A 25,042-nucleotide genomic window follows, 5' to 3' on the forward strand; every position below is an offset into this window, starting at 1 on the left:
TTGTGTTTCCATATAAATTTAACAGATTTTTCAATCTCTTTAATGAATGTCATTGGAATTTTGATGGGAATTGCATTAAACATGTAGATTACTTTTGGGAGTATAGACATTTTTACTATGTTGATTCTACCAATCCATGAGCATGGGAGATCTCTCCACTTTCTATAGTCTTCCTCAATCTCTTTCTTCAGAAGTGTATAGTTTTCCTTGTAGAGGTCTTTCACATCTTGTTAGGTTTACACCTAGGTATTTGATTTTTTTTGAGGCTATTGTAAATGGAATTGTTTTCATATATTCTTTTTCCGTTTGCTCATTGTTAGTGTATAGAAATGCTAATGATTTTTCTATGTTTTTATATCCTGCTACCTTGCTATAGCTATTGATGATGTCTAGAAGCTTCTGAGTAGAGTTTTTTGGGTCTTTAAGGTATAGGATCATGTCGTCTGCAAATAGGGATATTTTGACAGTTTCTTTACCTATTTGTATTCCTTTTATTCCTTCTTCTTGCCTAATTGCTCTGGCTAGGAATTCCAGTACTATGTTGAATAGGAGTGGAGATAGTGGGCATCCTTGTCTGGTTCCTGATTTTAGAGGGAATGGTTTCAGTTTTTCTCCATTAAGTATAATGCTGGCTGTAGGTTTGTCATATATAGCTTTTATAATGTTGAGGAACTTTCCTTCTATTCCTAGTTTTCTTAGAGCTTTTATCATGAAATGATGTTGGATCTTATCGAAGGCTTTTTCTGCATCTATTGAGATGATCAAGTGGTTTTTGTCTTTGTTTCTGTTAATGTGGTTTATTACGTTTATTGATTTTCGTATGTTGAACCAGCCCTGCATCCCTGGGATGAAGCCTACTTGGTCGTGGTGAATAATCTTTTTGATGTGTTGTTGAATTCGGTTTGCCATTATTTTGTTGAGGATTTTTGCATCAATGTTCATTAAGGAGATTGGCCTATAGTTCTCCTTTTTGGAGGTGTCTTTGCCTGGTTTTGGGATAAGTGCAATACTGGCTTCATAAAATGTGTTTGGCAGTTTTCCTTCCGTTTCTATTTCGTGGAACAGTTTAAGGAGGGTTGGTATCAGTTCTTCTTTAAAGATCTTACAGTTAATCTTAAATGCAAGGAGGAGACAGTCTTGGAGGGAAAGCCATACCCATTAGAAATATACAAAGTCTACCTTGCTGCAGGCATCAAATGGCTAGGGTGAACCACAAAACTCTATTCTCTGTGCAAAAATAAGAGTTTTGTTTCTAAAGGCAGCTGGTTTGTATCACCCTAACTTAGTGGCCTTGAAATGATGAGGAAATTTATAGAAAAGGAATGGAAATTCCCAAGGCAAACTCTGAATTAGGATTAGTCAAAGCGCTCTAGAGGCTTCAATAAAATACAGAGTATATGGGACTTGCCATGTATTTTACTGCTCCATGCATATCCAAAACAACAGAAATATCATGAGCGGCCAAAGCATGCTGCAGGTCATTATGCCAAGTCTGGGTACAGTTCTGTAACTGCAAGCACTACTGCTATAGAAAATAAATCTGAAGCTAACTGTGGCTCAACTATAATTGAAAATAAGATATGAGGTAGGTCTCTGTGATTATAGTTTATGTCACCAGAAATGACCTCTCAATGGAGTTGCTAGAACACACAAGAAGAAAAATATGGTACACTTCTGCTACTGACACAAGCTTAATTCCAAATAAAAAGTAGACAATAACACAAATCTGTAAATTACCATCTGGCATCTTCTGTTCAGGACCCAACACCATAGTAGATACCTGAGTGCCTGTGTTCCTAGAAAAGGATTCTAGAAAGGAAAAAAAAAGGGAGGGAAAGAGTTAGCAAGAACAAACAAGTACAGAGCCAGTATTTTGTTACTCTGTATGACTGAACCCTTATGATGTGAAAAGAATTATTCTTCTACTGAATTAGATAACCTTGAAAATAATTACAGCTTTCAGAACATGATTAAGAGATACTGAACAAAAATAGAAAAGTCTCAGCCAGGCATGGTTTTGCAAGTCTATATTCCCAGACCTCCTGAGGCAAAGGAGAAAGGATCATGAGTTTGGTTAGGCTAACTAGATAGTGAGACCCTGTCTTGAGGAAAAAACAAGAAGAGGCCAAACACCAGTGGCTCACACTTGGTTTTTTTGTTGTTGTTGTTTGTTTTTTTATTCATATGTGCATACAATGTTTGGGTCATTTCTTCCCCCCTCTCCTACTCCCTCCCTTACCCCCTCCACCCCTTCTCTCAGAGGCTCACACTTATAATCAATCCTAGCCATTTGGGAAGCTGAGATAGGAGGAAGATCATAGTTCAAAGCCAGCCTGGGCAAAAAAGTTCGGGAGACCCCCATCTCCACAGAAAAAGCTGGGTAGCAGGCAATGGTCATCTCAATTACAGCAGGGAAGCCTAAATTGAGGATTGCAGTCCAGGCCAGCCTTGGCAAAAAGGGCTGTGGGGCATGGCTCAGTGGTAGAGCGCCAGTCTAGCAGGCAAGAAGCCTTGATATATATAGCCAAAAAAAGCAAGCCAGGTGTGGTCATGCCTGTAAATCTCAGCTACTTGGGAGGCAGAGACAGGAGGCAGTTAGCAAGACCATATTCAAGACCCTATCTCAAAAACAAAAATACAAACAAAGGGCCTGGGCATGAGGCTCAAGTGCTGCTTGCCTAGCATGTAGGAGGCCCTGGGTTCAATCCCTAGTACTGCAAAAAGAAAAAAAGATTTTGATATGAGACATCAAACCAAATTGAAAGAAAAGGTATTTTACTGATAGAAGCAAATTGTGTGTGTGTGTGTGTGTGTGTGTGTGTGTGTGTGTGTGTGTGTTGCTGGGGATGAGTTCAGGGTCTCATGGATGCTACTACTCTACCACTAAGCTAAGTCTCCAGGCAACCCCTTTTTAATAAGCATCCACAGACAGGCTTCTAAAAAATTACCCAGACTCAGCCTTTGCTTCCAGATCACCCCAAATGTCTGAAACCAGACTAATCTTCCCCAACTTTACAACTTATGTAAGGACAAAGATGTATAACTCTCTGTTCTCCCTAACAAATTAAGCTCATGGCTCAACCTTCTTGGAAGGATAGAAAAAAAATCACTAAACCAACACTGGTAGCAGAAGGCCAGTATTTCATAGCCTCAAATTTCCCCGGGGAAGTGATTTCAACTATACATTCCAATCTCATTCTCCAACCCTCTGTCACCTGGGAGAAGCAGCAAATCGCCCATGGCCTTAAGATCTGAAAGAGAGCTGAGGCACCAGCAGGACTAGACCCAATCCATATGATGCTGGCACTTCTCTGGGCCTTGCAGGGGTGGGTATGGCAGCGCCCCAGCATCCTGTTGGGGTAAGTTAAATTGGGAGTGGGGGAGCAAGCCTATCTGGCCACATTTCCATAGCACATTCTCTACTTAGCCTCACCAAAAAGGATGAATTTATATTTTTCAATCTACTTATTGTAGAATATATTCTCAGTTGATTCCAAATTTAGAAGGGAAGGACAAAGCAATATTTACTGATTATCTCCTCCCTTAAATGCAACTGTAACTTTCCTAAGAGATATGGAACCTCTTCTGGTTAGCTATCTTTCATTGCTGAAGTAATCTTTTTGCACTCTTGTATCATATGTTGCTCCTATTTGAACAGTGCTCTGATATCTTTTTAGAATAACCTTTGTATTAACCAACATATTCTATACCTATCTTATAAAATTTCAGCATTCAGACCTGCAAGGGTTTTTTATATTTCATCTGTCTTCTTGAATATAAAACATACCACCACCTGCTAACTTGGAAAACATCATCTTATCTCTCAATAAACATCAAATGCCAAGCACTGTATTATAACAGACAACTAGCCATGTCTCTCCTGTCAGGTTTTAAGCCACCAGGTGACTAAACACCTGTCAACAGACCCCAATATATGTACACTGGCCAACTTCAACCCCTCTTCCAGCCAGTTACAATGGCCCTCACCTAAATGGGATTCATATATCTGCCGCTCAGAATGCAATCACAGCACAGCCCCACGACAGTACCAGAGCTCTTTTGTTTCTGTCTTATATGTAAATCTAACAAGCCTGGCTATCAGGTTATCTAACCCTCAATAAAACAGAAACCACAAATCAGGATTATAGCTTTTATAGGAAGAGGGGAACTTAGCACACTGAGGAACCAGAAAGTCTTAAGAAGCACATCAATCAGCTTTGGGTCATTTGATAGGAGACAATGAACCCTTCTTTATATTTTCATTCATTCTCAGAGCATTCTTTTTTGTTTGTTCTGGTTTTGGTCTTCTTTTGTAACATTCTTACAAGTACAATAACACTTAGAACTGGATAAACCAGATTGCTTCTGTAAGGATGGCTGATATCCTGTTTAAGAATGCAGAGAAGCTGGGTGTTGTAGCATACACCTGTAATCCTGGAACTTAGGAGGCTGAAGCAGAAGGATCATGAGTTCAAAGCCAGTCTGGACTATACAAGACCCTGTTTCAAAATACCATAGACTAGGAATGTAGGTCAGTGATAGAGAGTGCTTGCCTTCCATGTGCAAGTCCCTGTGTATGATTTCCAACACAGAAAAAACAGAATGCACAGAAGTGCATATTATATTTGAGGAAGATTTCTATCTAAAACATACTTTCAAAAGTTATACTTAAGGCTGGGTATAATGAGTTATCTCTATAATCCCAGCTCCATGGGAAGCAGAGATCAGAAGGATCACAGTTTGAGGACAGCCAGGGCAAAAAGTTAGCAAGAGTCCATCTCAGCAAACAAATTGGATATGGTGGCTTGTCTGTGGTCCCACTACATCAGAGGCCACAGGTGGGAGGATCACGGTCTGAGTCTCACCCTGAGCAAAAACTCGAGACCCTACATGAAAAATAAAGCTAGGGGTATATCTCAAGTGGTAGGGTGCCTGCCTAGCAAGTGTGAGGCCCTGAGCTCAGAGTTCAAACCTCAGTACCACCACAAAAAAGGGACGGGGACAAGAAAACACACAAACACACATGTACACTTGCAGACTATCTCCAAAAGATATACTAAAAAATGTTCCTAATGCACTGGGGGACTAAATACAAGGTCAAGTGAAAGAAAGCTCTTTTACTGAACGTTTATTGTTTGCCTATTTTGCATTTTAAGAACAAAAGCTTTACCAGTTACCTGTTTTATTTTATTTATTTATGTTATGAGGTACTGAAGAGAGATCAAACGCAGGTATAACACTGAGCTACATCCCTAGCCCCTATTTACTTTTGGAAATTTTTAAGTTCATACAAATTCACTCAGCATCTCAGAGATATGGACAATGGGGCTGTTCAGTTGAACTCTAAGATAAAGCTTCTGCAAAGGATAATCAGAGAGCTACAGCTGTCTGGCTGGCAGGCATCTACTGCCTTAAGCTTAACTTACCACTGGTTTGTCTCAATGCCTAAGGAGCTACTCAAATATTATTTGGGAGTTTCACATGAATGCAAAGAATAGAAACCCCCTTCTCAGAGAAGCATTTACTGGCTCCCCAATCTGTGTTAATTGTCCCTCCTCCAAGTTCCCCAGTGTACCCACTGCTAACCATTATCTTACTCTTCCCGTACTGTCTTGAAAACATCTATTCCCTGATACTACTCTTACAACTTTTCTGCAGGTTTGAAATTCTAGGAAAATTAAGTTAGTTTAAAAACACATACTAGGTATAATACATTTTATTATCTAACTAGAAACAATTCTGTGTGTTCTTAGTATCTACAAGAACTCTGGAAGAACAATTTGGATGGCCCAAACCTGTTTTAAAAACTACCCCTCACCCCAATAAAGTTTTAAATGCTGAATATTAAAACATGTATGACTTAAACTTTTTTCCCTATGGTTAAAAAGTAGTTTGGTTAAAAAGTTTGAGGGGCTGGTGGAGTGGCTCAAGTGGTAGAATGCCTACCTAGCAAGAGTAAGGCAGTTCAAGTCCCAGTACCACACACACACACACACACACACACACACAAAGTAATTTGATTTTGAGACTAAAGGTGTGGGTCAAGTGGTACAGCACCTCCCTAGCAAGTGTGAAGCCCTGAGTTTAAACTCAGTACCACCAAAAAAAGGATAATTTGAGTTTGAAATGATGTGTGTTCTTATAAAATTTCTCTACAGAGGCACTTATAGCCATTTCACTGATTTTAGAGCTAAAACAGTCTCTCTAAAACTAATTGAAGTTTTAAAGAATGTGCTTGAATAAGTTTCTCTAACCCCCCCATTTTCCTCACTTCCCTCATTACAATAAAATCAAAGACAGCATTACTACATATAGACAACAACAACAAGAACAAAAAAGTGTTTGTAATGAAGTAATTGATTATATAAGTATGAACAGGAATATTTAAAGTTAAATGGCAAAGTTACCTCCTCTTCTTGATGCCTTCCTCAGACCCTACTGAGCGCCAGAGACTCCCTGGTGACAAAGTACAAACTACCAAATGCAAAGATCAAGGATTTAAAAAGTGATACTCAAGTGTTTCTTAGAGAATAACAAGGAACTGTAGTTTCTTTTTTAAATTCTATTTGTCCTGAAGAGAGTGTAAAGTTCCAAGTCCTTCCCAAATTCTCTTTTCACTAAAGGTCTACTTTCAGGCTAAAGTCCTTCATAATCTTACTAAACTATCACTATTAACCAACACCTATGCTGCATGTTTTTCACAAAAGTGAGCTCCTTCTGTTTGAATGATAGGGAATCAACTAAACTTTTTATGAATATGCAAGTGATTCAGAGTTAATTGTTTTATGAACTCTATACAGTATATGTAAGAGATTACTAGTCTCTCTCTCTCTGTGTTTGTGTGTGTGTGTTGTTTATTTATTTGCAATGCTAGGGATTGAACCCAGGGTCTTGAGCAAGCTAGGCACATGCTCTACCACTTCCCAGTCTCTCTTTGTTTAATGATGGATTATTACTACCTCTATTTTTCATCTAGATTAATGAAGAAACATCATTTTCTGAGTCTTTCCATCAAGGATATCCACTGGATAATTTTTAAGTATCAGTCTGCACCCATTGGAATGAGGGAAAAACAGTTTGAAAAATGAAGGTAAATTTCCAAGTTATTCTTGAGGATATAAAGCTTTTAATTTTCTTTAATTAGGTTAAATTTATCCTACTTCCTTATTAAGATGAATTCAGGGCTGGTATATAGTTCAGTGTTAAAGTGCTTGTTTGCCTACCATGTAAAAAGGCCCTGGCAATGAGCACCAGCACCACACACACAGAGAAAAGACTCTGATATAAAATGAGAAGACTAGCCAGGCACCAGTGGCTCACACCTGTAATGCTAGCTATCTGGAAGGCAGAAATCAGGAGGATCATGGCTCGAAGTCAGCTCAGGCAAGTGTTTCTTGAGACCCTCTCTCAAAAACACCTAACACAGAACAAGGCTGGCAGAGTAGCTCAAGTGGTGGAACACCTGCCTAGTGGGTGTGAGGTCCTGAGTTCAAACCCCAGCACCACGGGTGGGGGGGGGGAAGACTAAAAAAAAAAAAATCAGGTTGAAGGCCAATTTAAATCTATTCCATGACAAAAGAAACTAAGAGAAAAGCCTCTCTTTGACTCTCTCTGATAAATATTAGCTTCAGAAGTACTGGAAACTATAATCCATTCTGCCTAAGTAGGGAGGTCTTCAATCGAAACCCACTCAACACACCCAATTCATTAAAAACAAACAGTGCTGCTATTATACAATGTGCTTAATGTGAATAAGGGCTCTGTCTTGTGTCTCTGTCACAACAACCATTTAGAGACTAGTTTAGACTGTTTATTAACTTTGCATGCCACGGTAATAATCTCCATACTGGAGACGTCTTTCTTGTCCTACCAGAGAATTACAATTTCAACTCAACACCAACTTTACTATTTCTCACCTGAGTTCAACTTTTCAGTCTGTTTTGAGGTTGAAAGAAAAACCTGACCTTGAGACCATCTAAAGATAAAGAAAGAAAAAGAGAAAATGTTATCAGGCAAGAAGAGAAAAAGTTGTGCATGGTAGCATATGCTTGTTACCCCAGCCCTCAGCAGCCAAGGCAGGAGGGTCCCAAGTTTAAGGCCAGCGTGCACACAAGACCCTGTTTCAAAAAAATATTTTTTTAAAAAAGAAGAGAAGAGAGTAAGATGTGAGGAGGAAGAGTACACTTGATAATCAAACCGGCTGCCTGGGTGTCAAAGATGATAAGAATAGAGCATAATGTGCCCAGACTGTCAAGTGTACTAATCTTTTAGACAAAAATATCATTCATCAACCAGAGACCTTCAGAATTGAAGGGCCTGGCACCCACTAAAGACAACTGTTCATTTCCTCTGCTCAGTGCTCTTGAGGCCCAGCCAGCTTGCAAACCTCCCTGACTGCTCAGTATCAGGACCACAGAAGTCACACTCCCACTGCCTCTACCTTGGTCTTTGTTCCTCCCACAGTGTCTGCTTCCTGCAAACTTCCTCCTAACCAGAACTTTACAGCAGTGTGTTTCCATTTAGGGAACCAACCTGGCCTGCTGACACTGCTACCCCAAGCTCTGCGAACAACTTCAAAGACAGTCTCTACTGAAAGAAGAAAATCCCCTGTTCAATCTGCCTACTTCTTGCCTCGGAGGGAAGGGGTAAAAATGTTTTACCCTCATACTTGCTTAAATATATTTTCTCTGGCAAATATGAAGAATGCTAATCATTATGCTACATTCTAATTATTCTAATAATTCTAATTATTCCAATTTATTCTAATAACAGATATTGGCTCAAAAGTAGATTGACTCTAACAATTTTAAGTACACATTTTCCTGAACATTCTTCTCTTAAAACAAAGAAAAAAAAGTGTATGGAAAGAGTTAGACGACACATAGTACAAGATTTTCCAGGAGTCATATATATGACTCCTTTTGCACTTTGTAACCTGATAAAATTTTAATAATTAACTCATGCCTTTTCCATGAGTTTTAAACACATTTTAAACCTAGAGAAGTAGTAAACTGTCATAGTGCAAAACTAAAAAACTAAACTCATACCTTCTGTACTGGCCAGCATGCTGCTCTTTTTCATAAACTCAAAGTTTAAGTTTCTAATAGTTTAAGTTTAAGTTTCTAATAGTGCTACATGTATAATACACAGCTGGTTTTTTTTTTTTTGGAAGGGGAGAGTTAGAAACAGTCTTCCACTAGAGTCTTCCAGATAGCACCAGAGAAATTGAGAGATCTTTAAGCTCATACAGAGGGCATAGGTCTGTCCAGTCATTTATATGTGCTTGATAAAGAGGCAGGAAATAAAGATGTCTGATTAAACAGCACTCATCCAAGCTCTTAGTGATGAATGTTAATCAGAAAAGACCCTATGTAATGATACCATTCCCTAACCTTCTCTTCACTGAGTCAAAACTGAACCAAAGCTGCTTACTATCTCTGTAAATTAATCCAACAGACCACTGCTGCTTTCTGAACAGAAGAATAAGGTTAGATTCATATCAAGCTTCCTATTTCTTAACAAGAAGTGCTCCTCAGAAATTCCCTTTCTGAGTCCCACAGACATTCCGGAAACATGAGAAACCCAGTATGCTGCAATCATGGCCTTTTTGGTACTGTGTCCAAAATAAACTGTCTAAACCAAGCAAGACTGTGAATGAAATGTTACTGGAAGCAAACAGCCAATGAGGATCTCAGGCTTCATTCATCAACACAGCTACCACTGGAAACGATCTAGAATATCAATAGTTTCTAGCCTTTTTAATAAAACACCCAGCAGAAAGTCTCTCTTCACATGTAATTACACTGTACCCGGAGATCAAAGTTAATCATGCATGGAAAGTACTGGTTCTGAGGGCTCAAGGGCAACAGGCCAAGGGATTCTGAGCAAAGGGTTGAATAAAAAGGTCAAAATTCTTTAGACTCTTTAGGGAGAAAGTAGGCAATAATAACAAAAACTAGGCTGGTGGAGTGGCTCAAGTGATAGAACACCTGCCAAGCAAGTGTGAGGCCCTGAGTTCAAGCCCCAGAGCAGGTAAAACAAAACAAAAACAAAAACCAAGAACTTCTTGCAGGGAACTGCTCTAAGCATTTTTTGTGTATTAACTAATTTAATACTCACCAACAACCTTGTAAGATTGTTTTCATCGATCCCCATTTTGAGTATGTAAGACAAAAGAACAAAGAACCTAACCAACTTGCATAACAGTTAACACAGTCAAGAAGTGATGTCAGGCTGAGATGACACAAAAATCAAGGTAAACATAACTTCACGTGCTTTCACCAACAGTCACTAAACTTATGGACAGCAAAAGTTCCTAGACGCCCATCTACCTATGCCATATGTTTGCTTTTGCTTCCTATTCAAATAGATATCAAATGATTTAACAATAAACCTTAGAAAACAATGGACAATATGAGAATAGTTCCATTTTTGCAGAGAGAAAACTCAAACGTGGTTCCCTCAATTTCTACCCTAAGGATGAGACTTAGAAACAGTGTGATATGTGAGGTAGGGAATCCGGGGAAGGCAAGGGCCTGAGGAGTACAGACTCGGAACATCAAAAGGTAAGGGAGCTTTAAAAGCCGGATCCCATGAAACCGACAGTGCGCGCCTCGTCCTACAAGAACGACCCTCTCCGCAAGGAGCCGGTGGGCAGAGGGACCAGGACCTGCACAGCGGCCCTACAGTCACCGGCACACGACGCCGAGCGGCCAGCCAGGCCCTCCACGCAGAAGACGCTGCTGCACGGGTGTCGCACGGACCCCACGGAGTGTCGCCTGCAGCGGGGCGGCAGAGGCCGAGGGAGCGCGCGGGGCCCAGGGCTCCCCGACAACAGGCGACGGAGACCGTGCCGGAGCCCGCGTCCTCTCCCGCCGCGCCGCTGCGGCTCAGCGCGCCCGGGACAAGGGTCCCCGCGCGGGCAGGTCCAGAGGGGGCTGCGCCACTTGTCCTAGGCCGTGGCGGGAAAGGCGTCGGGCCCCGTGACCTCCGGAAGTCGCTGCACGGCCCCGGGGCCCTCCTCCCGGTCTTCCCGGCATACCGCGACTTCATGGCCCTCAGGATCCCGCACCGGGCGCCTCAGGCCCTCGCGGGACGTCCCACCCCTCGCAGCTCCGCACCGCGCCTCACTGGCTCGGAGCCGCCCTAGCCACCCCGCGTCCACCCGCTGCAGAGAGCACCACGGCCCCTGACCTCGTTTGCCCCTCACCTTACGGGATTCGCCGCCACCTGACACGCTGTCCCCGCGCCGGCGGCTCCATATTCCCGGAGCCAGCGACGAGGGGGCCAGCCCCCAGCCCACCTACGATTGGCCGACCTGACTGCAGCCCCACATTCCTATTGGCTGGATCCCTGCAGCTGTAGGCCTGCGTGGTGTGCCGACTGGGTACGGAGGCTCCGCCCACTCGGCGCTCAGACTGGAGGCGGAGCTCTACCCCGAGCGGGAGCTGCGTCTCGCGGTGCCACTGCTTACGCAGCTCAGGCCCGCGATGCTCAGCTCCCCGGTAGGTTGAAGAGAGAAAAAGTTCCTGCCGTACTTCTCCGCCGCCTCAAGTTAGGCGCTGACAATAAGCCTGTTTCTTCTGGAGATGTTACTTCAAGAGATACAGCTACGCTCTATAAATAAAGCATAACCACCTAGCATGACCATGACTCTTGCTCCCAGAGCTGTATCATAGTATCTGCTGCCCCACCAAGAGCACCCACGCCTGGGAGGAATCGCAGAACCTCAGCCGGTGCAGCCAGTTCCACTGCATCAGGTGTGCTACTCCCAAGCCTCACAGTGAATTGTTTTCCTACCCGCCATCTAGCTCTGCCTAGCTTCTCCCCACACTTTATCCCTACCAACCCCAAAGCAATCCCGCTCCATCCCCAGCCTCAGTCTCCTCCCAGTGTCTTTCTCCGGAGATGACTGGTGAAGAGGGGAGAGTAAATGGCCTGACAAGTCACACTAATATTCTACAATTTGCAGCTACCAAAAACATTCTTAGGCTCTCACACCATTACAGCATCAGACAGAACCAAGCTTCTTTCTTCTCGTGGAAACCTCTAGGACAAAATTTTACTAGTAAGAATCCAAGATATGAAGATAGGGGAGGGAATTACAAAAAAAAAAAAATCCAAATGAAGTACACAGTAAAAATAAACTGGGGGAGAGGGCAGGAGCAAATGTCATCTGCTTCCTGGCATAGGCAGGTTTCCATACAGATTTTCTCCTACAGAAAACAGAAAATGCACACATTAGTTCTGAGAATGTCTGTACAGTAGAGTTTGAGAAAGGCTTGATGAAGTCCTTCCAGACCAGAACCCTTCCTTTGGGAAGCTCAGCTGCCTCTAGAAGATGAAAGGGCTGGAGCTGTCTTGTCATCCCTCCAAGGTCAGATCAGCAGAGCTGTTGCAGACCTGCTGGCTACTTACTTAGCTCACAGTTTGGAGTTGCCTCCTTAAGCTGCTTCTTCCCCATGGTGCACAACTAGTTTGCCTTTGCTCAGGGCTGCACTGCCTCTATATACACAGGCAAGTGCACCTCCCTTGGTTAGTAAGGACACTTCAGGCTGCTCTAGGCAACACAGCATTGGTAAAGACGGAGGGAGAATTTCAAGAGGTAAACCACACCCTCCAAAGTGTAATCCAATTTCATCTTTGACCTGCCATGAGAAGGGAATCATTGTATTTTTGCCACTCCTAGTTATTAATAAAAATTAATTGAGTTAAAACTTTAATTCTAAGATCTTATTTCTGTGCCACTTGGCAGGAGCTGGAGCTAGGCGGGCCATGGGTGCGGGTGGATGAAAGGGGTGGAGTAAGAGGAAATGCTTCCCTTCTTGAGGCCGTTCCCCTTGGAGTGAAGCTGTTTCAGGAACTTGTACCAGGGCTGCTTGCACACTAGAACTCTGCCCCTCTGAGACATGAGGTGAAACCAATTAACCCAAAGCCTGACAATCCACATGTATTTTCCACATAGTACGTGCAGTACTAATGCAATTATGAGGTGTCTCAAAGTATAAGTGAAAATGCCACTTAGTCTACCCTTTGGGTTCTTAAGAAGCCGCAGGCATTAGCCTAGTCAATCAGTGACCCACAGCTGGACAACAAAGTGAGGCAAATCTAGGACTTGGTGCTTGATGGAAAAGAAAGAAGAAAAAAACCACTGAGATTGCAAGAAAAAGAAGTCCAGGGCAAGCCAAGATTTCTCAATCTGGGAGGAAGGGAGCTGAAAGAACGGGGAAACTTTGCCACTGGGAAATGACAATATGGAAGACGGAAATAGGAAAAGAGCAGTAATCAACTCAAATTCTCAAGTTGGCTTTCCGCAAGTGGCTCTGGTTACTAACAGAACACCCCTGGCACGTCAGTACAACAAAGTGTGGCTCTTCCATCCAGGATCGCAGTTGAAAGTGTCTTTGCCGGGAGGGTTTCTGAAGCACTCAAAGTCATATCATTACCACACCATTTGTCTCCTATCCTTGTTCTATATCAGACAAATTCCTTTGCTTCTGCAATAGGAGCTGGGGAAACATTTTTCCCCTCAAGGAAAAATAGAAGTATCTGTAAAATCATCCATGAAATAACATCTTGCAGGGAAAAGACTTATTTGAGCTTATGAATTTGAAAAGTAAGAATGGGACTGGGGATATAGCCCAGTGGCACAGCACTTACCTAGCATGTGCGAAGTCCTGAGTTCAATCCTCAGCACCACAAAAATATTAAAAACAGGAATAGATTTTGCAATGAGGCTCTACCATATGCCATTGTTTCCCACATACACATCTTGTCTTGATAGCCCCCAATTCTCACTTCTAATAACTGACAACATTAATTGAATTCTTATTAGGGACAAACACTCCATAAACATGCATTAAGACTCACAATAAACTCCATCAGGAACTACTGTTATCTTCATTTTACAAACAAGGGATCAGAGGCTTGGGGGGTTGGTTAAGTAATTTGCCTAAGGACACATAGCTAGTTAACCAGTAAAGTCAGTCTTTAAATATAAATCCATTAGAGGGAACATTTATCATTTATTTTATGAGACAAGTATTACTCTGATAGTAAAATCAAAGGCAATACAAAAATAAAAATAAAAACAAGAATGAAAACTAGAAACTATGTCCCTCATGATTCAGATTCTTAAAAATTCTCTACACACTGAGTAGCAGTTTAACAAATCATCAAAATGAATCTGAAAATTCAGGGGAGAAATGGTCCAAATAATGTATGCACATGTGAATAAATGAATAAAAAATTTTAAAAATAAAAAAATATATAAATCCATTAGATCCAGCAGTTAGCACGCAAATATGACTCAGTACCAATTCCATCTTGTATACCTCAAACAGTTCCCTTCCATTCAAATCTAGCTCAAAGACTATCTTTTATAAAATCCTATGACTGGAAATTCACTAAACATTTCATATGACAGCAATAGCAACTCATCTACATAGATGTCAATATGTATAGGTGTCACTGTTAACATGTATCTTTATCATCTGACTTTTATTTAAAGAAGAGGCTCTTCTGCCATACTTTCCATCCACCCACTCTCCAATTATTCCTTTTCATCCTTTTGTTTTCTCTACAACTGCCTGAGATTAGCTGTTCCTGCTCTTCTCCTTCATTACCTGAAAAACTCCTGCTTATTCTTCAAGGTTCCCTTAAAATACTCCTTTTTGATCATTCCCCGACTCCTTCAAGCAAGTTAATTACTCCTACATCTTGCTAGCTAAGCACTTTTTATACTCTGCTCAAGCATTTTAACTTATTTTCTATATATTTGCCGAGAAGCTAAATGTACCCAGCACAGGCTGGATACTACACACACACACACACACATACACACACACACACACACACACACACACTCCAGATAAGCATAGCCCCTTGCAGTGATTATTGGTTGTGTGCTCTTTTCTCCCCCTAAAATGTAAGCTCTCAGTAGAGGAGATAATCTTATCTTTGTATACCTGGCTCTGGCAAAGGCCAGGTACATAGAGGATATCTCATAAATGTATTACTTTTCTACAAAGAATGATAATTAGGATACGTCTATTTATGTACTTATTTCCAAAGTTATGTCTTATCTATGCTGAAAATACTCCTCCCTTGACTCTGCTAGTCTTGCAAGCTATCACTGTGAAAAAGCTATCGTTGGGATGAAGGGCCCAGGCTCATTTTGCGAAGGAAGGACTCCTTTCTAGCTGGAGAAGGAGTGCTGCTGACAGGTGGGCAGAGGCCCTGGACTGTAGATCACACTCTCTTCCCAAGTAGCCCATATGCAGTGACTGATCTATGTGGGAGTCTAAAGATTCCTCCCTGTCACTCCAACTGGAGATAGCTCTGAAGGATGGCTGAGACTTAATTCTGCATCACAGCCCAGTTTTGCTTCCTTCCTTTCTCTCACTACTGATCCAAGCTCACTTTCTAATAAAGGTCCTGCCTCTGCAGGATTTCACTATAAGCTCAGACTGGCCTCAAGTTTCTGATTCTCCTGAACCTTGCAACAATATGCTTAGTACATAATTTGAATTCCATCAACGTTTGTGTGATTATAAACTTTAGCTTGGATTTGGCTGTGCATATACTTGACCTTTAACAGTGATTTTCAAACCCATTATTGGATTATGGAATTAATTTTGTGACAGCGGGGGTTATTGCTCAGTGGTAGAAATCATTCACAAGGCTCTGAGTTTAATCTAGCACTGCAGAAAAAAAGAAAGGGAAAAAGTAGAATAGAAGATGTCATGTAATTCCAGCACTTGGAAGTCTGAGGCAGGAGGATCAGGAAATCAAGGCCTGCTTCTCTGTCAAAAAAAAAAAAAAAAAAAAGAAAGAAAAGAAAAAAATGTCAGAGAATGTTACAAGTATTAAGTAGGTATTGTTTTGTGAAACTTCATGTTAATAATGTATGTAGGTAAACTGAGTTGTAAAAAATATATGTGTGTATATATGTGTATGTGTGTGTATATACATATATATATATATATATATATTTTTTTTTTTCCTGGTCATCCTGGGGGTTGAACTCAGGGCTTCAAGCTTGCTAAGCAGGCTTGCTAGACTCTTCCCTTGGAACCATACTGCCAGTGATACCTTTTCTCTTGGGTAGGGGGAGATTTTTTGAGATAGGGTCTCATTTTATGCCCATGCCAGCCTGGACCACAATTCTCTTATTTATCCTTCCCCATGTAGCTGGGATGATAGCGCACATCAACACACCCGGCTTTTATTGGCTGAGATAGGGTTTTATGATCTTTTAGCCCTGGTTTATCTCAAATCACCATCCTCCTGATCTCTGCCTCCCACATAGCTAGGATAACAGGCTTGAAACATTGCACCTAGCCTAAAATATATTTCTTATTGTGCCAATCAGTCAAAAAGTTGGGAAACATCACAAAACACATATGCATTATTTCATTAGTAATTACAAGCTCCTTGGTGAGAGGAAGAAGATCTGGCAAACTGTCCACCCTCATCACCAATGAAACCAATCCCTTCTTTGATCCCTGTTCCTTCCAGAAAGTTCCCCTAGGAACTAAAGCAAACAGCAAGGTCCAGCTTAAATGGGCTTCTCTTCCATTAAGAGAGAAAATAAATTAGTGAGGAATCTGTACAAATAGTTAAGAAAACAACTGTGGAGCCGTAGAGTAGGCCTTGAATTTAAAGTCAAAAGGCCCACATTACAATTCTTGTTTTATCATTTATTAACTGTTTGATGTTGGATAAATTGCTTTATTTCTATGAGTTACAGTTTAATAAATTTAAAAAATAACATACCTGTTGGGCATTGTCAGACATGCCTGTAATCCCAGAAGTTGGAGAATTAGGGGCCATCCTAGGTTACCAAGCAAGATCCTGCCTCAAAATCTAAAGTAAAAAACAAAAACTAAACTAAACTAAATAATAATACATACCTTACTACATATAACTGTTAAAATTAAGTGGAATGCATATATATGGTTATTTTGTGAACTATAACAGTGTTTATAAGTTTTAGGCAAAAACCTGAATATGTTAAGTAAACAAGTGAAAATTCATGTAGTACATTTTATATGGCTAAATGAGCAACAGACGTTGTTTTGTGTTTTGATTGCCACTGATAGCAATCCGTTTAAACTGGTTGTGCTCAAAAGGAATTGAAGTCATTCAAATGACTGGGAAACCCAAGAATGCAGTGAACTGAGGGCAGGGCTGAATGTGGGACCCGAGATAATGTCACTGAACCACTCTCCACCTGTCTCTTTCTTTCTGACTCTCTCTCAGCCTTTGCTCTCTGCTTTAGCATCAACATGCTTTTAGTCTCAAGCAGGTCTCCCTAGGCAGTGGCCACTATCTGCTCTAGGCTGGCTTGATCTTTGCAGAGCAGGTAAAGTGCATCTATTTTCCTATAGGTCAGCCAAAATCCCAGAGAGCACTCTGTCTAGTACCTCCCTTAGGTCATAAGTCAAATCTCAAAGCACAAACAATTGGTAGGGGTACCTGGGACACAAGCTGAGTCCTGAAAGTAGAGGGAGGGGTAAATCCTACCTGAGTCACCTTGACTGAAACAGAGGTTAGTGAGAGAGACTGCTCAAGGAGTAGAAACTGCTCGCTTCGGTAGCACAGATACTAAAACTGGAACGATACAGAGAAGGTTAGCATGGCCCCTGAGCAAGGATGACACGCAAATTCATGCAAAAAGGAGTAGAAACAGAGACTCAGAGTGACCACATAGCTAATGCTGAAAAGGGTTAGTTTAGAAAGAATTTTTGGAGCTAGGAAACTACTCATTATACTATTATCTCTTTTTAATTTCATCAAACACCATTAGAACAAGGACATGAAAATACATATGCCCATTTCATTTTGTTTCATTCCTTTAACAAATACATTATTTATTGAGGATCAGTTATGTTGTAAGCATTGGGATATAGCAATGATAGAGACATAGAAAGTCTCTGCTCTCATAGAACTTACATTGTGTGGTGAGACAGATAAAAAATAAGTCAATAAGTATATATCAAGGACTGATAACTCCTATTTAAAAATAAGTTTAAAATACAATAAGGAGCAGCAAGAGCTCCTTTCAAAAGGGTGGCTTAGGGAAGCTCTTACTCAGTGCTTCAGATTTCGAAGCACAAATATGACTGAAATACAAGAACAAGTTAGGTGAATATCTGTGAATGAACTTATAATTAAAGAAGAGAGCAAGAACAGAGTCTGAAACAGGATTAATAACTTCACCCTGGAACAAGACACGTACATTCAGTATTCAATATTTGCATGGCATGTGAACATGTTAAATCTTAATTTTCCTGTGTTGAAACAACTTTTCTGACAGTGATAACGAGCTGCAAAATGAATGAGGGCTTTATTGGCTGGGGGTATAGCCCAGTGGCAGAGCTCATGTTTGGCATGTGCAGGCCCTGCAGTCAATCATCAGCATGACAAATGGTCTTTCTGATACTTATTCTCTTAGGTAAGACACTTATGAATCTTGCTGAATGTGCAAAGGTACCTAATTAAGAATACTTCAAGGTGGGAGCTTCCTTTCTCTTATAGAAACTAAATCAAGGTACAGTTCAGTATAATGCACCAAAGTGATACTAGATTGTTGTTTTCTGAGTTTGTGTCCTGGCATATCTGCTGATTGAAGGTGCCAGACCAAGAGTTAAGAGTTAAAGTAAGCACAAAGTTTATTGAAAGGATAGCAAAGCACCCTGATGGGTGGGACTTAGTGAAAGGGCTAAGTCAAAGAATAGCTGAAGTCCAGCAGATGATATAGGGCATTAACTGGATTAGGTCCAGTTATTCTCCCTTGAAACTGTATTTGTGATTGGTTGGAGCCTCGTCAACTTCTCATTAAATCTGACCACCTTTTTGTCCCTCTCCTTATGGAACTGCACATTCCAGGAGGGCCTGGTCAGTTCATCCTGACCTTGGAAGTCTACCCAACTTGTCCTGGCCTTGGGGCCCACTACCCACATTGTGCAGCTGCATCTTGTTACTTTGATGACAGGCTTGTTATTTCTCTGAGAAGCCCATTGTTTCCCATGCCTCTTTAGATGTCTGCTTTTAAAGTGTCTCTCTCATCCAAAATGGAGTCACCTCTGTCATTGCTTCCCTTACAAGAGTAAGATTAAGTGAGGAGAACTTCCCTCAAAGAGTTTCCTGAACTCTGTCCTTTTGCTTTCATTGCTGTGGACGTGCCAGGAAGCACTAACTGGCTCCCAAGGGTGGTTCCTGCTAATGCTGGGTAAAGGTCCCCTTATTTAGAGCCAAGGACTAACACAAAGTAAAATTTTCTCTGATCTCAAGCCTTAGCAAAGGTTATATTGCCTGCAAGAAGAAAAGCTTGGGGTGGCACATATTTGTGGAGAGTAGAAGGGAGTGGAAGACCAGGAGGTAAGAGAACCACACTCCCTAACTGATCAATGAGTTTCCCTGAACTTGGAACCCCTGCAACCAACCCTTACTAGACACTGCTCTTCACCCTTATCCTTGAATTTTACTGACATCTGAATGTTGAATTTTTTGCTGTTGTTGTGGTTCAGATAGGAAGTATGTTGAATTTAGTGGACAGTTGGTGGATCTAATAATTGAGAAAAGATTGGATCATGAGGGCTCTGACCTTACCAAAGGATTAATTCATTCATGTATGCATAATCTGATGACATTATTAGAAGGTGGTAGAAACTAGAAAGTTTGACTTGGTCAGAAGAAGTGGATCACTGTATAGTTTAAATGGCATATCTTTTTTCATTTTTTATTTTTTATGACGCTGGGGTTTGAACTCAGGGCTTCATTGCTAGGCAGGCACTTCATCACTTGAGCCACTCCACCAGCCCTTTTTTTGTATGTGTTGAGTATTTTCAAGAAAGGCCCTACTGAACTATTTGCCTGGGCTGGCTTTGAACTGTGATCCTCCTGATCACAGTTACCTCTTGAGTAACTAGAATTACAGGCATAAGCCATCAGAGCCAGCTCAAAGGGATATCTTGTCCCTGGCCCCTGTTGGTCTCCCTGTCTACTTTCTAGCTATTATTCAGTGATCAGCTTTACTCTGTATGCCCTCCCTCACTATGATATTTCTGCCTTGCTATGGACTTAAAAGCAATGGACTTAAAAAGCAGCTAACCATGCACTGAAACCTCTGAAACCATGAGCCCATATAAATTTTTCCTCCTTTTAAATTGTTTCAGGTCTTTGTCACAACAATGAAAAACTTATTAATACAGAAAATTGGTCCCAGGAGTGAAGTCATTGCTGTGACCTCACGAAGTTGTTCAGCCTTTGGAACTGGTTTGAGGGAAGAGTTTGGAATCATTTGGAGAAGCATGCTGGAGGAAGCCTAGAGTACCATAAACAAAGTTTAATGGGTCATTCTGGTGGGTGCTGTGATCAGAATGGCAATAGGAATGCAGACAGTAAGGGTTGTGCTTATGAAGTTTTAGATGGGAACAGGATATATTGGGAATTGGACTAGAGGCCATTTGTGTTACATTGTGGCAAAGAATTTGTTTACATGTGTCCACATACCTTGATACTTCGTGGGAGATTGAGTTTAAAGGTGATAAAGGAGGCTGGAGGTGTAGCTCAAGCAATAGAGCACCTATCTACATAAACCCCAATATGGGCAAAAAAAAATTAATGAAAGTGATGGAGAGGCTAGTGGAGTGGTGCAAGCAGTAAGAGCACTTGCCTAGCAAGTGTGAGGCCCTGAGTTTAAACCCCAGTGATGAAAAAATAAAAGTGATGGAGAAAGGATGGTGGAGGAAATTTCAAGACGGTTCAGCATTCAGGCTGTGGCATGATTAATGGTGGCCGCTTTTAATCAAGATTACAAGGAGAATAATGAACAAAAAGCAGAGCCTAAACATTTGAAAAACTTGCAGTTTTGGCCAGAAAATGAGCATGTTGAAAGTTGTGGACAGGAATCCTATGGTCATTAAGGAGATTAGCACCTTTAAAGAGAAACCAAGGACTGGAGTATAAATCAAGTGGTAGAGTGCCTGCTTTGCAAACAAGAAGCCCTGAATTCAAACCCCAGTTCTCCCCAACCCCCAAAACAGAAAGAATTTGCCAAAAAGAAACCAAGTACTTTCTTGGAAATGGGAAAGATGCATTGAGAGCATCTAGGACTCAGCAAAACCCCAACCTGTCACAGGCTCAGTGTGTAAAGGTATCAACACATTTGAAAAGCTTTGTCTGAGAAGACAGCACTGGCTGGGACAACCCGCTCACATAGGACTGCCTATAAAGTTGTCCATGCTGATTCAGCCAGGTACTTACTCAGAGGCCACTACAGACGTGGTGAAAGTGGGGCCAACAACAGCTCGAGCTGAGGGCAAACTGTAGCATCATTCATATAATACTGGTTTTATAGGCATAAAGAATACAGGTGTTACGAAGCCATCGAAGTTTCCACAAAGGAAACCCCAGGAAGCCATGCGATGTTAAGGAGGGTTGGAATCCCTGTGGGCAGCCCCTGAGAGAAATGTGTGAAGTTATGAGAGTAAATTGGAGCATGCAATGGAGACCCCAGGAAGTTAGAGATGCCAGGAATATGGAACATCTGCAGAGGAGAGCCACTGACAGTGGGCAGAGCCAGCCTAGGAAAGAGCCGTGTGGGCTGCAGCTGGCAAGCTGTAGGGTGGGATGCTAAGCTGTTTGGAGCTACATCATATCACCAGGATCCCAGACATGGAGCAACAGAATGTAATGTCAATGTTTGCCCTGCTGGATTTCAGTCTTGCTTTGGTTCCACCTCTCCTTTCTAAGCCCCCATTCCTCCCTTTTGGAATGGGAATATTTGCCTTGTACTGTCCCACCACTATATATTAGAAGTATGTAATTTACTTTTGATTTACAGGGCTCACAGCTAAAAATTTTGACTTGAGTCTTAGAGGAGACTTTGAACTGGTAGGTGGGGAAGAGAGGCCAGTGGATGTTAAAGGGCTTTAGAATAAGAACAAAAGGGTTCTGTAAAAAATCTACACCTCCTTCCCTTCAGAGCCAGCCTCTGGGATTCTGTTTTCTCCTCTCCTAAAGCACAGAACATCTTCCAGTATCCTCAGATCTTGGTATGAAGGATCAGTAACCATCACTGGGTGTCATCTTTTGCAGAGATTCTTCTTTTTCTTTTCTTTATTTTGGAGGTACTGGAGCTTGAACTCAGGGTCTACACCTTGAGCCACTCCACCAGCCCTTTTTTGTGAAGGGTTTGTTCAAGATAGGGTCTCGTGAACTATTTGCCTGGGCTGGCTTTGAACCATGGTCCTCCTGATCTCTGTCTCCTGAGTAGCTAGGATTACAGGCATGAGCCACTGGTGCCTGACTGCAGAGATTCCTCTTGATGACTCCCTTCCTTCATCTTTACCATGTGTTTCTTCCTTACAAATCTTCAAAGAGCTATGTTTCTAAGCCTAGGGACTCATTTGTGTTCCTTTTCTTTCCAATAGAAAGACTTTGAGGGAGGAGATGAGATGCCTAGAGTATCAAAGATGTTGAAGAATCACATGGTGAGCTCAAGAAGTTTCAGAAGACAGAAAATGAATGGGAGAAAAACACAAATAAAACAAAAAACCCTACAGTCTTCGCTTCCATTTCTCTTTTTCTTCCCCTCCTTGTCTATACTTCATCTGGTTATACTAAAATAAATCCTGCTAAAACTTAAAAAAAAAAAAACTTCAAAAGCAACTAAGCAGACAAAAAAAATTTGAGTTAATTAAAGAACCAAAGGCATAAAAACAAGACAAAACCAACCAATTTCAAAATTATCTGAAAAAAATATAATATTTTTGTGGTGCTTGGGTATTAATTCTAGGACCTTGCACATGCTAGGCAAGTATTCTTTTATTGAGCTACATCCACAGCACCAATTCTAATATCTTTTATTTTTCTTTGGGGTTTGTGGGTAGATCCTATGGCATCATTCATGATAGGAGTATCTCCATGATCTTAAAATTGAATTTCATTTTTTTTTAACAACATTGGGGTTTGAACTCAGGGCCTCATACTTGCTAGGCAGGCTACCAACCACTTGAGCCATGCCCCAAGACCAAGTTTAAATTACTTAAATCAATTTATGTAATTGGATAAGTTGATAAAATCAACAATAACAAATATTATAAACTACTATTTCTTCTTCTTCTTCTTCTTTTTTTTTTTTTGATGGGACTAGGGTTTGAACTTACAGCTTCACACTTGCAAAGTAGGTACTCTACTACTTGAACTATGATTACAGCTTATTTTGCTCTGGTTATTTTAAAGAAGGAGTTACATGAACTATTTGCCTGGGCTGGCCTCAAACTACAATCCTCCTAAAATCAGCCTCCCAAGTAGCTAGGAATACAGGTGTGATCCACCAGTGCCTGGCCTAAAAGACTTCTTAAACAAAGTACAAGTAACAAAGAGATAGGCAGAAAAGATATACATCATGTATATATGGAAAGTATTGCTATCCACTATCTGTCAAGGATCCCTATAAACCAATGTATTAGTTTTATCATGGGTATGATCAAATACCTGACAGAAACAACTGAAGAGGGGAAAGATTTATTTTGCTCATGGTTTCAGAAGTTTTAGTTCATCATGGTGGGGTGGGCATGGTGGAGCTGCTCACATCATGATGGATAGGAATCAGAGTAGAACAGTAACAGGAAGGGGTTAGAACAAAATATATCCCCCAAGGTCACACCTTCAGTGACCTATTTCCTCCATCCAGGGCACACCTTCTGCAGTTCTGCACCTCTCAACGTCTATTCAAATTTTGAATCCAGGATCAAGCCATTCATTAGATCAAAGCCCTCATCCCTAGAAACACTCTCACAGACACATTCAGAGGTGTGCTTTACTAATCTCCTAGGCATTTCTGAATTCAATCAGATGGACAATCAAAGTTAACCATCAGTTCCACTTCTTGTCAACTTGATACCCAAACATATCTCCTTAAACCACAACATTGCACACCTAGCCCTCCAAATGCTCATGCCCATTTCACAATGCAAAATGCATTAAGTCCTTCTCCATAAGTCCCCATAGTCTTAAAAGTTCCAACACTGCTCCAAAGTCCAAGTCCAAAGTATCTACTGAGACTCAAGGCAATCTCTTAGCTCTGACCCCATTAAAAAAAATTACATACTCTCAAAATACTACAACACAGAGTAAACATTCTCATTTTACAAGGGAGGATTGGTGGCATAAAAAGGAGCCATGGGCCAGGCGCCTGTGGTTCATGCCTGTAATCCTAGCTACTCAGGAGACAGAGATCAGGAGGATCATGGTTCAAAGCCAGCCCAGACAAATAGTTCCATGAGACCCTATCTCAAAAAAACCTTTCACAAAAAATGGGCTGATGAAGAGGCTTAAGGTGTAGGCCCTGAGTTCAAGCCCCAGTATCACACAAATAAATAAATAAATAAATTTAAAAAGTGGAGCTATGGACCAAAGCAAGGTGGAAAATCAGCAGAGAAAACATTAAATCCTATGGCTTCACTGTCAGCATCCTGTGCACTTGGTGTCATGATGTGAGCTTCTAAGAACTTGGGCAGTTCTATCCCTATGGCCTAGTGGCTGAAGCCCACCCACATGGCCTCTCTCTTAGGCTGGCTCTGCTCACTGCCTGCAGCTTTAATTGGCATATTTTCCATGTTCCTGGCATCTTTAACTTCCTGGGGTCTCCACTGCATCTTTAGCTTCATCCTCATAGCTTCACATATCACCCCTCAGAGGCAGCACACAGGGAAACTGATCCTGCCACTTATTACCTAACCTCCCAGGTCTTCCTTTGAAATCTGGGTAGAAGCCTCCATGACCCCGTAACTCTTGCATTTTTGCATGCCTATAGAGTCATAAGCACATGGATGATACCTAGGTTTGCTGCGAGCTCCAACTGGGTCCCCTTGAACCATGGCAACAATGGCTGCTCAATGCTGGATGGCTGAACACAGGGAAACACTTCCTTGGGCAGCCCGGTGCAAGCAGGGCACACTGGTAGCTCTCTCTAAGGAAAAGTTCCAAATGCATTTACACATTTATACCCTGTGACTGCAACAGGTAGATC

At 41.4% G+C, this 25,042-nt stretch overlaps 1 protein-coding gene and 1 non-coding gene across 11 annotated transcripts in view; one reads left to right on the forward strand and one right to left on the reverse strand.

Annotated features, from left to right (window-relative positions):
• The window catches only part of Slc11a2 (solute carrier family 11 member 2), a 50,332-nt gene extending 37,850 nt beyond the window's left edge, over positions 1-12,482 (reverse strand). For 6 of the 10 annotated variants that reach the window (XR_012450837.1, XM_074083368.1, XM_074083365.1 and 3 more), the window contains exons 1-3: positions 11,042-11,059; positions 7,917-7,975; positions 1,738-1,809 (exon numbers count right to left, since the gene is read on the reverse strand). Coding sequence is in view for 9 of the 10 variants with exons in the window: in XM_074083368.1 (XP_073939469.1) it covers positions 1,738-1,809; positions 7,917-7,975; positions 11,042-11,052 (142 nt within the window). In the remaining variant the exon portion in view is untranslated. Of the gene's footprint in view, positions 1-1,737; positions 1,810-6,407; positions 7,106-7,916; positions 7,976-11,041; positions 11,060-11,209; positions 11,358-12,417 lie in introns of those variants that run through there. The other 4 variants (XM_020179906.2, XM_074083364.1, XM_020179903.2 and 1 more) reach the window with 4 other exon arrangements.
• A 5,101-nt stretch (positions 12,483-17,583) lies between these two features.
• Positions 17,584-17,690, forward strand: LOC141426072 (U6 spliceosomal RNA). Its single transcript, XR_012451179.1, has one exon. It is a non-coding gene; the product is annotated as a U6 spliceosomal RNA (small nuclear RNA).
• The last annotated feature ends 7,352 nt before the right edge of the window (positions 17,691-25,042 follow it).

This window comes from Castor canadensis, chromosome 8 (assembly GCF_047511655.1).
Source record: "Castor canadensis chromosome 8, mCasCan1.hap1v2, whole genome shotgun sequence".
Classification (NCBI taxonomy): domain Eukaryota; kingdom Metazoa; phylum Chordata; class Mammalia; order Rodentia; family Castoridae; genus Castor; species Castor canadensis.